Here is a 15,975-nt window from a genome sequence, read left to right as displayed (position 1 = left end):
TATAATTTTATATAATAAATATATAATTTAATAAATTATATAAATGTATAAGATGTATAAACATTTTAAGTATAAATATATAAAATAAAGGGCCTGTGGTCAAAGCAGTATCAGGAAGTGAAAGGATGCCTACCACCTGGTTCCAGGATGAGATGCTTAGCCCATACTTCCCCGGTACGAATATAGGAATACTATTTCCTTGCAACTATCCAGGGATTTGTAGGAGGTGTGGCATTTCTAGGAATTTAGCCTAAAGAAATAACGAGTGATGCGCGTACCAGGATTTTGCCACAATGATACTTATCATAGTGTGGTTTACAAACCAGCAAAAAATGGAAACTCCCTTGGGTCAGGGATTGCTGTTGCCTCTCTGTATCCATTCTCCTTTATTCCTTAGTATGGAACCAATTTACTGGAGGTGGAGACAGACCTGCTTTGAAAGAGACATACATTTCCCAGCTTCCCTTGCAAGCAAGCGCAGGTGGCAATAGGACCCAGTCAGTTTGGGTCTATGAGGTATAAGCACTAGTTGTTGAGTGGGCTTCAGGGAAGCTCCTTAAAAGGAGAGCAGAGTACGCTGGCATGCACCCCACCACCCTCTGCTTTCCTCCTGAACTGTGGCTGTGATGGCCGGAGCTCTGGCAATCACCTTGACAACTGCGTAGGAGACTGGGTCCCTCCAGGCATGAAGGAGCTGCTGTCTCAACCCCCCAGGCTTCCTCCACAATAGATCTCTGTCTCCTTAAGCTGTGCCATTTGGGCTTTTTGGTTACATGCAGCTAAATTTACTCCTAGCTGCTACAGTACCCAAATGCCCAAGAATAGTAGCATGATTAATGAATTGCAATCTAATCATACTATACTAGGGATCCCTGGGTGGCGCAGCGGTTTGGCGCCTGCCTTCGGCCCGGGGCGCGATCCTGGAGACCTGGGATCGAATCCCACATCGGGCTCCCGGTGCATGGAGCCTGCTTCTTCCTCCGCCTGTGTCTCTGCCTCTCTCTCTCTCTGTGACTATCATAAATAAAAAAAAAAAAAATTAAAAAAAAATAATCATACTATACTAATCATACTATAGATTATTTTATAGTCATTGACCGATTGTGTAGAAAAATATTTAGTAACATGCGGAAGTATTTTTGATATACTATTAAGTAAATTCAAAGACAGGATATAGAGTAAATCACATTTTATGAAGAGAAAATAGTCATAAACCATATAAGGGGATAAAAAGCCTTGCAACAGTTACAACACATTAAAACCTCTCTGGTGGTGGTGCAATACAGCGATTTTCCTTTTCTACTTCTCAAAATCTGTAATATGTACAATTTCCTAGTTTTGTGATGGAAGAGTAACAATGGGTAATTTTTTTTAAAAAAGAAGATTGTGGAGTCTTTTTGTTTTCTTTTGTTGTTGTTGTTGTTTTTGCTTTCTTTAATATGGGTAACACGTTACTTGAAAAAAAATACCTAAGACGCGCTTGCAGACCTGCCAAGACTTTGCCACAATGGTCCCCCCTCCATACCTGGTCATTAACCAGCCGCTCCTGCAGTTTGTTATCTCTCACCTTGTTCTCTTGGCTCCTGGGTCTGGCTGTTTTGGGATTCTCCACCGAAGCATTCTGCTCTGGGGCGAATTCAGGGTCAGGGGCTCATTTACAGACTGTCCATTTTCCAGTGAGTCTGTGACATTTAAGAAAGGCAGGGAGTTAGAAAATAGGCATCTCCCCTCTTCCAGGCAGTTCTCTCTGTGACAGGGACAGTAGCAAGTTCACCCTGGGAGGGGGCAGGAAGAGGAATGAGGAGGGCTGTTCTTCCTCTCACACCCTTGGAGGGGAATTTGCCACGGCTTGCACGTATTTGGTGACCTGGGATGCCGTCTCTACAAACATTATGATTATGATGCAAGAAACTTCATGTGCATACGTGTGTGTGTGTGTGTGTGTGTGTGTGTGCAGTCAATGGCAAAAGAATATTAGAAATGAGATTGCAAACTTAGATTCATGTCTCAGAGGCCAAGAAAACCAGAACTACCAGTGTTCCTGTTTCTACTGGACAAAAATCATTTGCAATTCATCAATCTTTTAACATCTAACTTGACAAGGTCCAAGTTCCAATCGCTATTAAATGATAAGTCAAGCTCCCACCCCTGGAGCGTCAGATCACCCGTGGGTGGGTGATCGGTCAGGTTGTGTGACTTTGAAAAGGCTGCCATCCAGCAGAGCTTCCCCACCGCAGTCACAAACTGTGAACCCAGAGCACAAACCTTCTTTTGTCGTGTGGGAATGGGCCAGAGAAGCCCGATGCCAGCTGATCCGTTTTGTCTGCTTCTTGGAGGCAGAGCAGGGGGCATTTTCCCCTTGGACTCTGGATCAAGCAGCTCTGGGCTGTCTTGGGAGTTAGCTCCAGGGAAGTAAAACAGGGAATAACTTTAAAAATAAAACTCTCAGTCTGATGAAAATATTTATGGTCTGGACATCAATGCATCTTTGAGGGTGGCAAGAAGTGAAGTGACCCTTGTTCTAGTTACTCTGGCGTCGGCATTCTCGGCTTGGCTTGGGAAGCCACACAACTCTTTCCACCTTGACACGGTTCCCCTCTCCAGCCTCATCTTAGGTGCAACCCCACACCCACCTTTGCTCCTGCTCACAAAGACCCCCGGCTCCTGACCCTGGGTAGCCGTATTTGCTTTTCTGTCTGCTTGCAATGCTCTAACCCTGCAAGATCCGATAGGACCCCTGCTAGCCACATGGGGCTAGTATGCACTTGAAATGTGGCTAGTGTGACTCAGGAAGTGAATTCTTCATATTTTTTTGAAAGATTTTATTTATTTATTCATGAGAGACACAGAGAGAGGCAGAGACATAGGCAGAGGGAGAAGCAGCCTCCCCAAAGGGAGCCTGATGTGGGACTCGATCCCAGGACCCCAGGATCATCACCTGAGCCAAAGGCAGATGCTCAACTCAGGTGCCCCGAATTCTTCATTTCTTTTTAACTTAATTTAAATTTAAATGTAAAAACCAATACTCAATTCAGTTACTAGAAAACTTTTAAGGGTATATGGAACAGTCTGGGTACACAAATATGCTTTTCTAACTGTACATCTTATGAAACCAAAATCCAGATGAAATATTTCCAATAATTCAACAGATTTCAAAGACTTAGCACAAAAACATACAAAATGTCTCATTACTAACTTTTTATATTGATTATTGGCTCCATGATGGAATGAAGATATTGTGGATGCATTGTGCTCAACAACATGTGTTGTTAGAATGAATTTTACCCATTTTTTTTTTTACTTTTGTTAATGTGGCCGCTGGAAAATTTAAAACAACATATGTGGCTTGCATTATATTCCTGTTAGAAAGAGCCACCCTAACCCCCTCTCCATCTGCACAGACTTTGGGACGAGAACGATCTGAACTCCAGCTCCAGCCAGGCCACCCACTAGCTGTGTGATTTGAGGTAAGTGACTCTGTCTCTCTTTGCTTCAGTTGTTGTTTTTTAATCTGTGAAATGGGTGTAATGGGGTGCCTGGGTGGCTCAGTCAGTTAGGCATCTGCCTTCGGCTCAGGTCATCATCCCAGAGTACTGGGATTGAGCCCTGCATCAGGCTCCTGCTCAGTGGGGAGCAGGCTCCCTGCTTTGCCCTCTCCCTCTGCCCCTCCCCCTGCTCGTGTTCTCTCTCTCTCTCTCTCTCTTTCTCTCGTTCAAATAAGTAGAATCTTGTAAGTGAACGAATGAATGAAATGAAATGAAATAAAATGAGTATAGTAAGGACACCCCTAGCACTGAGGATCTACAAAAGCTCAGCCAAGTTAACTCCTATTCTCCCTCTGGCCATGTCCTCATGAACCCTCCGATACTCATGTAAAGTATCATCTTTGCAGAATCTTTCCTAACCTCACCAGAAGGGTCTTTTTTTTTTTTTTTTTTTTTTTTTTTTTGCCTTTACCTGTCTTGTAAACTTTGAGATGCTGCTTTCAATAGAATGACATCTTTACCATATTGCAGATCCCTTAAGGGTAGAGACTCCAACCTTCTTTGTGTGCGAATGTATTTCTAACTTTTAATTTAGTAAGATTTCCAAACATACACGAAAGTTGAGAGGGGAGTCTAACGTACCAGTCACCCAACTTCCACAACTTTAGCGTGGAATATAGCCTCCATCACATTTTTCTTGCTCTTAATTCGGTACTTGATGCATAATTTTGTTAGTCTATGTAGATAGCAAACACCCACAAATTGCCACGCCTCTCATCAAGCAGTGGGGTTGGGTTGTCCATCTGCTTCTATCTGGGCTGGCAAGTGAGCTGCTTGGACCAGCAGAGTGTAGTAGAAGTAACTCCACAGGTACTGAGTCCAGGCCTTTTAAAAAAATGTTTGTCTGAAAAAAAAAATGTTTGTTTGTTTGTTTGTTTATTTATTTATTTATTTATTTATTTATTCATGAGAGACACAGAGAGAGAGAGAGAGAGGCAGAGACACAGGCAGAGGGAGAAGCAGGCTCCATACAGGGAGCCCGGTGAGGGACTTGATCCTGGGTCTCCAGGATCACACCCTGGACTGAAGGCGGCGCTAAACCAGGGCTGCCCAAGTCCAGGCCTCTTGAAAGTGGTTTCTGCGCTTGATCTCTGGGAAGCCTGCTGCTCTGTGAACAAGCCCCAGCCAGCCTGCTGGAGCACGAGCAGCCACACAGAACAGAGACAAGCAGTCTCAGCTAGGCCCACCTTGGGACAACGAGCTCACTAGCCTCCAGGGAGTCTAGCAAGGCTTCCTTGACCTTCCATCCCCAGATAGCCATCAGCTGACTGCAGAGGTCAGGCAAAGTGGCTCAGACAGAGCAACCACCCAACCAACCCCCAGAATCACAAGAAAGAATAAATATTGTTGTTTTGTCTCTGTATATCGAGGGTGGTTTAGCATGTGGCCAGAGGCTACCCGATATGAAGTTTAGTGAATGTCTTGAATGAGTTGATGAAATCCCGGGGTCTAAAGCAGGTTTTGCCACGTCCAGCACATGTAGGGTAGCAGACTGGTGGCAGCTGCTGCACCCCCAGGAGCTAACAAACTATCACCTACTCCACAGCCCCAGCATGCTGCCCACTCACGCATGCGGGTAAGTCACAGAGAAAGGAGTTTGCAGTTCTGACAGCCTCCTCTGCCGATTGTCGAAGTCTCTGAACCTTATTCTGCTCAAGAAATATACTTTGAGCAGATAAGATGTGCTAGGGACAGGTTTGAAAGATTAAGGGATCCAGCTGCAAAGCTATTCCCAAGGTATTAATCTCAGATATTTTCACTGCAGCAGTAACTCTGGCATCACAGCAACAGTGAGAGAGCAAAGATAGGACCTCACTGCTCAGGAAACTCATGTTCCCAGATATCCCCAAATGTGGACAGCTCCAAGCCTCCCCGCTAGAATAATGTACGTCTGGGGGTGTTTTGTTGAGTCCTAGAACAAGATGTTTCTTTTAAATAGAAGCCAGTCTTACTGTATAATTTGGGTCAACATTTTCTCCTGAAGTGCCCACATCATCATATTGCGGGACTTTGAATTCTTTAGATAGCAGCTTCGAAGTGTTTCATTTTATTGCACCTGTCCTTGACAATTTGTCAAGGCCTTTTATTCTTCTCTCATTTAATTAGGGCCTTTCAGTCCTGATAACTCCACCTGGAAGTCAAGGGACAGCAGTGATGCCAGCTGTCCCTGGCACTGACCTGCTGGGTGGTGGGTGTTCTGTTCAGGAGTGTCTTTGGCTTTGCCTTTGCTTCTTCGTCTCATGGTGCGATTGAAGATGGAGTTTCTCTGAATTGGGGTGGAGCTGCGGGGTTCTCTGCCTTGCATCTCTTGGTTGGTTGGCGTGGTGTGTTCTCTCATCTTCTGAGAGAGTAACTCAGGTCTCACGTTGTCCCTTGAAATATCAACCTTCCGGGAACCGCTCACCGATTTCTTCTAGGGCTTTCCCAAACCTCCAGATCCCCTGGTCTCCATGGAAATCGGTCCAGTTGCTTCTCACTAGAGTGACTGGAAACAGGCTCTCCAGCTTCACCGATTTGAGTGCTTTGGAATAGAAAGAGAACAATTTTCAGTTCGGGTCACTGGGCTAAATGTTCCATTCAGAGTCTGGTCTTCTACTCCCCTTCAGACTTGATAAAATTTGGAATAGTCTGCACATCTGGGCGACCGCATCTTTGTCAATGAAAATTACAGTTTAACCACTGCAATTTGGATGCATTCATGTATCATTTTATAATTGAAGTTTGTTTATTTTATTCATAGGATGCAGTTTGGGGAAATGCTTAAAGTGGCTTGTATAACTAGCTTTCAAGTAAACATCTTTCGAGTCATTCAAGAGAAAGAGCAGCAAAACCAGTGAGGAGAACTCTGGGAAACCAAAGTGAAGAAAGGAAAGATGTACAGACACAAAAGTAAGGTCTTGGGGACTATTAGCGAGTGACAGTCACACAACAGTAAATTCAGGAGTCGGAAAACTTGAATCCTGTGGGGACAAACCTCCTGCCATCCACTGGTGGCAAGGTCTGGTGGGCAGAATTGGGGCCTCTCTGATAGGATGACGTTGTATGGCAGCTGTAGGAACAAGCCCTTCCCCATCCCACCAGCTGGGGTAATAGAATGGTTGTCTCCTCTGGGGTGACCATAGTGGATATAGACCATCTAAACCAGGGCACTCTTCACAGGAAAAGGGGTGTAATACAATTATACCAGGACTGTCCGGGCAAACCTCATTTTTTGCCAACATGGGTCTTCTAGGGTATGGGCTCTCGGAGTGGTGAGGGACATAGCAGATCCCTAAGGAGAGTGTTAGCTGGTTAGGACGGTGTGCTAGGCAGGAGAGCCACGCTAGGGTCCATTGTGGCTTCCCATCCATATGAGGGTCCAGAACCCAGGCTCCTATGGCCTCTAGGGAGGTTTAAGGGGTACAAAAACTGTATGTAGAGGCTGTGTTTATGCAGATACATCTTTCTTGATTACAGGTGCAGAATTTCTATCATGTTTTCATAGAGTTTAGAGATTCAGGAAAGCTTTTCTTTTCTGTTTCTGTTTTCTTCTGTAAAAAAATGTAAAGAATGGAGGTCTGGACTTGAGGCAACTCCTGCCCTTTCCCACTGACCCCTCTGCTTATAGCAGGTGCCCTGGCTACCCCAGGCACTGCCCTCAGTTCCTCACGAGTGAGTTCCCAACCCCCTTCTCTTCCCCTCACCCCAGTCCAAACACATCAGGGTAGTTGGTCAGGTGACCTTAGAATATTCAGGAAGGGTGGCTTCCCTTGCTCCAGGCAGAACATATATTTGTTTACCTAAGGCAGGAATTAGGAATTTCTGGCCAGGGAGATTTGAAGACTAAGGATGGCTCTGGTTCCTGGAACCAGCTACCTAAAGATAAATGCAGAAAGTTTGTCCTAGGATGCTGCTTCCTTTCCTACCTGCCTGCAGGTCTGCTGATATCCCATTGATGACCTGGCCCATAAATAATCAGCCAAGCAGAAACAAGTATTGAGGTGTTAGAGGTCAGGAAGCACTAAGACAAGGGCCTACCTTGGGGCAGCTTGGCCTGGCTTGTGAGGGCCTGGGGAACTCCTTCAGCACCACGGCCAGCCAGGGAGCCCCAGAAAGCCCCTGGTAGTCCCAGTGTCCGTGTCCTGGGACATGGGGTGCCCTGTGGGATCTGTTGGAGAAGTCCTGTCCTGCTGTCTGGTCCTTTGCCTCAGAGAGTAAAGCTGTGATTTCAGATGGCCAGAGATGACAATGTAGTGGCCAAGAGGTCACGCTTGCAGGGGACATCCCTCCCAGGAGTACCTGGTAGAACAAAGTTTATAACAAACATGGCAAGGAACCCACAGCTCGCAGTCAGGAGAGGTGGTTTCCACGCACAGCAAGATGAACCCCAGTCAGCAAGGGGATGAAAACAAGAGAGAATGAGAGGTTTCTATCCTGGTCAGATGGAGAGGAGACCCTCTGCCCTGCAGTCTGGTTGGTTGGGAATGGGAAGAGAAGACTCAGGAAGGCCAAGGTCAAATTCGTCAGAAATCTGCTGGATCCTGGAGCCCAATGGGGGTCAGTGAATTCCCCATCACTGACAGTATCCAGACAGAACCTGTTAATTTTAGGGCTCAGTGACTCTGGCCTACCTGCCAACATCCCCTTCTCTCCTCTTTCACTTGCCTTTATGCCTCTTAAGGGAGCTGAGGCTGTTCTCAGCTTGATCTGGGAGCAGAGGGCAAGTGGCCAGAGGTCCCACGGCCACATGGTGGGATGGACAATGCAGGAGTTAATTATGTGTTGGGTCCAGTTTGTGGAGGTCTCTGAACTGGATCAGGGTGTTCCTACTGCATCCTTGAGGAGGTGGAAGCTATGGGCAGGCCAGGCTGAGGCCCAAGGCCAGAGGGCAGAAGGAAGCTCATGGCATGACAAGAGCCTTGGGGTTGCCTTCAAACCATCTCTGTCATTTTCTTTAAATGATGGGTCTCTGAAACCCTGAGAAAATGTATTCCATCTTTAAGACAGTGCATACACACACACACACACACACACACACAAATTCGTGAAACCCTCTGAAAAACAACTCTAATTCCACCTCAATTATTGCCTATTTCAGGAAACTGTGCTCTACATCTGAAATATTTTTATAATCACTTCAATTCTTCTACATCCATTAACTGTTGGGGAGCCCGACAACCCTCCCACCATCCCCTCATGTTTTTCTTCAGCTCCTCAGTAGCTTTAAGCCTATGTCTCTCTGTTCCAGGTGGCTTTGGGGTGGGAGTGCACAGGGCACGTTTGTGATAGGAAGCTGCATTCGTGTGTCGTTCATTCACTCGCTCAGCAAGCGCTGCTGTGGTGCTGTCCACACCTGGCACCTGCTGACACTGGTGCCCGTGTCTTTGTTTTGGGTCTGCCCTTCCTTCCTTCCTTCCTTCCTTCCTTCCTTCCTTCCTTCCTTCCTTTATTTATTTTTAAAATATTTTATTTATTTATTCATGAGAGACACACAGAGAGAGGCAGAGGGAGAAGCAGACTCCCTGCGGGGAGCCTGACGTGGGACTCGATCCTGGGACCCCAGGGTCATGACCTGAGCCAAAGGCAGATGCTCAACCATTGAGCCACTTCCTTTTTTTTTTTTTTTTTAATTCATAGAGGCACAGAGAGAAAGAGAGAGAGAGGCAGAGGGAGAAACAGGCACCATGCAGAGAGCCTGATGTGGGACTCGATCCAGAGTCTCCAGGATCACGCCCTGGGCTGCAGGCGGCGCTAAACCGCAGCACCACCCGGCTGCCCGAGCCACTTCCTTCTTAGGAAGCTCCTGAAGGGCAGGACTTGGTCTTTCTTGTCCGGTGCTGCCTCTGGTGCTAGGCACAGAACAGTACTCTGTAAACTTTGGTGGTTTGCAATAATGAACGAATGGATGAGTTATCTCCCTGAGGTCCATGTGATAATTACCACTATTTTATAGATATAAAAGCTGCAAGTCAGAGAGGTCTGGCAACTTGCCTGGGATCACACAGCTGGTAAATGGTATGGTGAGGATCACGCCCCATCTGTCTGATTTGTTTGTTGGGGGAACCTGAAATCCATCTGATGTGGTTAAAAGATGCTGTTGTAAAGACTGGTTGAAGGCTGGCAAGCATGAATCAGAGGCAGGAGTGGGGGGAGGGTGGTTCCTAGGCTGTTCTCTGCGCTAGCTATGTGGCTTCAGGCGTATGAGCCAAGGGTGACTGTTAAACCTCCCAGCATTGGGCTGAGGGCCAGAGGGCCTCTCTGCATGAGTCAGTGGCCTGGAAGGGCAAGGCAGGGCACATGGGAGAAGGTGGTGGGGAAGATAGGGGGAAACTAACTGGCTGCAACCTAGCTGTGGTGACCCAAGCCAGCTGCTGGGGGTGGGGGGTGATGGCACGGTGGGCACAGGGAGGTGTGTCCCCTAGACCAGGGCTTTTCAGATGTTTATGCACGGAGTCACCTGGGGCTCTTGTTAAGACACAGATTCTGACTCAAAACATCCAGGGTGAGGCCCCGGAATGCCAACACTGTGAGTCTGTGGACCAGTCTTGAGCAAGATCCTTATGGAGCAGAACCACAGCATCTTTGGCAGATGTGGGAGCAAGTGCCACCAGGGAGCTCAGCCCCATACTGCCCCTCACTCTGGCTAGGTGGGGTCATGGCTACTGCTGCTGGTCAGAAACAGAAGTCTTAATGGAGAGCAGAGCTAGGGCAGGCAGGAGGAGGGGGTGTCAGGAGAGAGGCAATGGGGGGCTGAAGCAAGAGCTGTAGGAATCTTCCACAGAGGCTGAGGGCATGTAGTGAATGTAGGTGAGTCACCTGGGCACCTGCTCTGAAGCAGAGCCCTGGGGTGCCGGAGACAGCCTGTAAGACCAGGCCTGACCTTCGCATGGCTAATAGAGGCCACAGGAGTGAGCAAGTACTTCAAAGCAGAGGAAAAATGATGAAGTTTCTGGTTTGGTAGAAAAGCTCCAGTAAGGGAAGGACCTCGTAAAGCTGCCCTAGAAGATGCTCTGCTGTCAGCATGGTCTGCGGACGTGTGCTTGTAGTAGAAAAATGTAGAAAAAGCAGGGGCGCCTGCTGGCTCAGTCTGCTAAGTGTCTGCCTTCGGGTCAGGTCCTGGGATCAAGCCCAGCATTGGGCTCCCTACTCAGCAGGGAATCTGCTTCTCCTTCTCTCTCTCTCAAATAAATAAATAAATAAAACCTTTAAAAAAATAACTGAAGGGAGAGGGGGAATAGAAATAATTGATGGGGAAACCAAAACAGTCTAGTACTAGCACAAAAATGGACACATAGATCAATGAAACAGAACAGACAGCCCAGAAATAAACCCATGTTTATATGGTAAATTAATCTTCAACAAAGGAGGCAAGAATATACATACAATGGGGAAAAGACGGTCTCTTCAACAAATGGTGCTGGGAAAACTGGACCGCTTCTTTTCACCATATACAAAAACAAACTCAAAATGGATAAAGGACCTAAATGTGAGCCCTGAAATCCTAAGACTCCTAGAAAAAAACACAGGCAGTAATTTCTTTGACATCGGTCATAGAAACATTTTTTCTAGATTGACATCCTGAGGCAAGGGAAATAAAAGCAAAAATGAACTATGGGGGCCGGACCAAAATTAACAGCTTTTGTGTAGCAAAGTAAAATGCCAGCAAAAGGACGAGGCAGGAATGAGAGAAGATATTTGCAAATGATATATCTGATAGAGGATTAGTATCCAAAATATGTAAAGAACTTCTACAATGCAACACCAAAAACCCAAATAACCCAATTGACATGGACAGAAGACACGAACAGACATGAAAAGGTGCTTAATGTTCTTATCAGGAAAATGCAAATCGAAACCACAATGTGATATCACCTCACACGTGTCAAAATGGCTAGAATTAAAAGGACAAGAAACCAGTGTCGGCAAGAATGTGGAGATAAAGGAACCCCCGTGCACTGGAAAGTCGAATGGAGGTTCCTTAAAAAATTAAAAACAGAACGACTCTATGATCCAGTAATTCCACTCCTGGATATTTAACCAAAGATGAAAACGCCACTTTGGGAAGATATAAGCGCTTCTATGTTTAATGCAGCCAAGATGTGGAAGCAGCCCAGGGGTGCAAGCTCTGACCTCAGCAAGCCCCTGCCCCTCCAGCAAGTGGGGACAGGCTGGGGGATCTCGGGCGCCTTCTCAGTCCTCCTCACCCACTCTCCGCGACTTTCACGTCCTGATTCCTTGTTGCCCGCTTGCACCAAACACCTGCTACACGCAGAAATGGGGAGACCCTCCAAATGATTAACTGGTGGGCAGGAGAGAGAAAGAACTGAAGAGGGGGCAAGGGGTGGGAGGGTGCTAGGCTCAGTCGGGTGCTCTCTCTCAGGGTAAATTTAAGCGGAGACCTGAAGGAAGCTGGAGAGCAAGGCTCTGAGGATGATAGGAGGCTGAACCTCCAAACTGGACTTGTTGGCTTGCTTTTGGCTCGAGAGGGAGAAAAGTAAAGAATGAGCTCGGTTTTCCTTTAGGGCTGTTGAACTGATCCAGTGGGACAGGAAGCAGGACTGTGAGGGAGAAGTTGGGCCTGAGGTCAGGGAGAGGAGGCACATTTGGCAGGAAGCGGGATCTACACACAGTCTGATGCAACAGGGTCTGAACCCACCAGGACCTGGAAGGTTCGCTACTCATTACAGTAACGGCTCATTGAGCATCTGCTTCACAAGTTTCTAATCCAAGCAACTTCTTTTGAGAGGCAAGAACACGGTGAGACAAGGAACATTCTCAAGGACACACAGCTGCTGAGTGCCAGCTGGACCCTGAGTCCTCCAGAGCCACCCGCTTCCCACTGCACCACCATCAGCTGTACAGCCCAGCGGCCCGGGACACTCACGCAAGAGACAGGGATGGGGTTAGACATAGTGACACAATTTCTGTACAGGACGGAACAGACTGTGATAGATCCAGACTGTGAAAGATCCACCCCTTTCCTGGTGATGCAACAGAAGTTAGTGAAATTAGTTTTAAACCTGGGAACTAGACAGTGATGTAGAAGGGTTGAGCACATTTCTTTTTCACAGAAAGGTGTGCAAATGCCAGAGAGTGTGGGATATACATTTACATCTATCTGTCCACCTACCTACCTCAGCTATCTCCCCATCATCTATCTACCTACCTACCTTATCTATCATCTATCTATCCATCCATCCATCCATCCATCCATCCATCCATCCACCTACCTACTGACCTCATCCATCCATCTATCCATCCATCTATCTACCTACCTATCATCTATCTATCTACCTATCTATGTACATAATCTGCAACATGAAGAAAGCTTGTAAAAGAAGAAAGCTAGAGGCTGAAAAGGATGAACTAAACATTCCTATGTGCAAAAAAATGGTTAATGACAAGCACCAGGGAGCAGCAGGGCCACAAGTGGAGCCTAGATGGCAGAGGCCACAACACCACTGAGCTGTGGCAGTGTGGGTGAGGGAGGAAGGAGGAGGTCGTCTGAAAGGGCCCCAGATGAAGAAGGTGGCAGGTGATGGCAGACACAAGGGAGGGCAGAAAAACCTCAGATATTGGAAATTTAAAAACAATAAATAAATTTTTTATTTTAGATTTCTGGAAAAGCTGTAAAAATCCCAGGTAATGGGATTTTTTAAGCAGCTCTTCAAAGAACCCAAAGTCTCTGAGAATAAGAGTAAGTATTTAATCATTTGGAGGGCCTCACCATTTCTGCACATAGCATGTGCTTGGTGTAAGCAGGCAACAAGGAGTCAGGACATGAAAGTCACGGAGAGTGGGTGAGGAGGACTGAGAAGGTGCCTGAGACCCCCTAGCCTGTCCCCACTTGCTGGAGGGGCAGGGGTTTGCCGGGGTCACAGAGCTTATACAGTTGGGAGTAGAACCTTCCCCCAGTCCTTGTCATGTTCACTGCATGCGCCCCTTCCTGCTCTGTCTGGCCCATGTGGGGAGTTTCAGCATCTGTCCTTTATCAGCAGAAGACCGGAGTGAGTTCTTGGGTGAGGTAGCCTCAGCTTTCAGCTTCCCACTGAAACACCAGTGACAGTCACCACAGCACCAGAAGCTGAAATTAAGCATCGAGTTTATGGCAAGACCAGCAGGTTCATCCACTAAATATACTAATTAAGATTAAGAAGCATCACCGATGAATGACTTGTACCTTAAAGTTCTTGAAAAACTATGCATGCAGCTTATAAATCAGGAGTCAAAATGAGAAGGAGAATGTATAAAGGAGGACGCACAGAACAGGGTGATGGAAGCATCGTAGGATGCAGAGCAGGGTTTTTCCAGTTATTCTGGAATTGCTGCTGAGGCCAGACATGGCTTAGTTCTACTGGAATTCCTGCTGCAGCAGGGGGGGGTGGTCAGCCGGCAGCCCCGAGGGGTTGCTGCAGGAGGTGTGCCCCCTCCCTGCACTCTGCCTGGATAAAATAAGAATAAGTGGGGAGCAGCTTGGTTTTTTGGGGTGCCATATTCGGGGCAAATAGGGCAATGGTTTCCAGGGAGCCTTGGAAAAGCCCTGGTTCCTGTAAGAATGGGAGGCTCCCAGCTAGGAGTCACTCCCAAGTCTCCCAGAGAGAGTTCTGAGAGCAGAGGGCTATGATGCCATTTTGTTGCTCCCTCCTTCATGCTTCCTGAGGCTCGGCATACACGGAGCATGGGACCAGTGTTGGCTTCTGGGGAGGAGGATTTCTGAAGGCCAGGGCCCCACTAGGGGACCTCATGCTGTGGGGCTTGAAGGGACCATGGCCTGGTGTGCCTTAGAAGATGAGACACACTGACCTTTGTACTCTGTGGCCTCCAGAGCAGCCCATGTAAAGACCCCAGAGGTTCCCCCGAGCTCAGAGGTTAGCAAGTGTTAGAGAGAGGGGGCTGCCCAGGTGGCCACTTAGCCAAGCAATGGGCTGCCTGAACTGGAGACGGGCAGGTACCTCTAGGAGCAGAGGGGGATATATGGTGGCCTCTCTGGGAGGGATGGTCTCAGCAGGGGATGGAGGGAAAGGAGAAGAGGTGTAGATGAACACTAGCCCAGGACCACCTTAAATACCCATTAGAGCCAGCATAAGGGCCAGGCTGAACCTGTGGGATGCCTCCTACCATGGGTGCACAGCCAGCTGCAGGACTACACCTGATCCCTGATCCCTCCCCCACCCTCAGGAAGGGGAGGAGGAGGAGGAGGATATTCCTCCAGGCCAAGCCCTCCCACCACCACCACCACCCCAGTACTCTATCCTGTGCTGGAGGGAGGGGAGAGGAACTTTGATTAGTGTGAGGTTGAACTTTGGAAAATTTAAACATGACAAATGGGCAAAAGCCAAGAACAGGTCACAGAAAATGAAATACAGATCACTCTCAAAAACCCGCGAAAGATTTTCAACCCCATGTCTCATAAGAGGAAAGGAAATCCAAACCACACTAGGATCCTTTTTTTTTTTTTTGCATTGGTAAAAAATCAAAAGTTTGGTGAATGGTGAAGCTGAGAGGCAAGCCCCCCATCATAGCTGGCAATGTCTACCAAAGTAAAATGCAAATATGCTCTAGCTCAGCAATCCCACCTGCAGGAATCTAGCCCAAGAATCTGCTTGCAGGTGTGAGGAGTGGTTTGTGCACAGGCTTCCAAGAGCAAGTTGTTGAAGACACTAGTGTCTCTCTATCAGGAAGAGGTCATGCCAATTAGAAATTCCTAAACATTTGGGGTACCTGAGTGGCTCAGTTGGTTGAACATCCAATTCTTGATTTTGGCTTGGGTCATGATCTCAGGGTCATGAGATTGAGCCCCTCATAGGGCTCCCCCCTTCACCCCTCACTGCTGCCACGAGTGCATGTGCATGCACACACACACACACACACACACACACATGAGTGTGTGTGTGTGTGTCCTCTCTCTCTCTTTAAAAAATATTCCTAAACATTTCCATCAATGGAATAAGATTCCTTTGTAAAGGGAAGAAAAAGGCAACCTTAAATTCTGATCAAGAAAGGATCCCACAATATCTCAAGAAAACAAAACAAGGGCAGAAGAGTATGTATTGTGTTTCCTTCAGGGCAAAAGAGGGAAATATATTCAAATTTATTTGGATGGACCTAAAAACTTCTGGAAGGAATTATGAGAAATGAGTTTCAATAATCAGAGGAGGGAGCCTGGGCAAATGGGGAATAAGAGTGGGAGGGAAGGAGACTTTAGTGTATATACCTTTTCATATTTTTTTGTATTTTTAGAGCTATGTCAATGTATTAACCTATTCAAAAATTAAATAAGTAAATCTTTTGAGAAAAGAAATGAATAGGATAGATCTTAAATGCAGAAATACTTCTAAAAATGGAGGAGGCAGAGAATTTATGGGATCTGACCTCCAAGTGGCCTCCAAGAGCCCTGCTATATAGTAGGGTAGTGAGTTTGGAGAGAGGAAAACTATTAGCCATGATGGGG

General features: G+C 47.0%; 1 protein-coding gene across 2 annotated transcripts in view; it reads right to left on the bottom strand.

The window, feature by feature from the left end:
- Positions 1–15,975, bottom strand: part of NGEF (neuronal guanine nucleotide exchange factor) — a 102,913-nt gene that overhangs the window by 67,002 nt on the left and 19,936 nt on the right. The window contains exons 2-3 of one of the 2 annotated variants that reach the window (XM_041766591.1): positions 5,724–6,066; positions 1,568–1,682 (exon numbers count right to left, since the gene is read on the bottom strand). In XM_041766591.1, coding sequence (XP_041622525.1) covers positions 1,568–1,682; positions 5,724–5,883 — 275 coding nt within the window. In that variant the 5' untranslated portion in view covers positions 5,884–6,066. The remainder of the gene's footprint in view (positions 1–1,567; positions 1,683–5,723; positions 6,067–15,975) is intronic. The other variant, XM_041766593.1, reaches the window with a different exon arrangement.

Source organism: Vulpes lagopus, chromosome 8 (assembly GCF_018345385.1).
Source record: "Vulpes lagopus strain Blue_001 chromosome 8, ASM1834538v1, whole genome shotgun sequence".
Classification (NCBI taxonomy): domain Eukaryota; kingdom Metazoa; phylum Chordata; class Mammalia; order Carnivora; family Canidae; genus Vulpes; species Vulpes lagopus.
The sequence above is the reverse complement of the archived record's forward strand: the minus strand, read 5'-3'. Positions and strand labels throughout refer to the sequence as shown.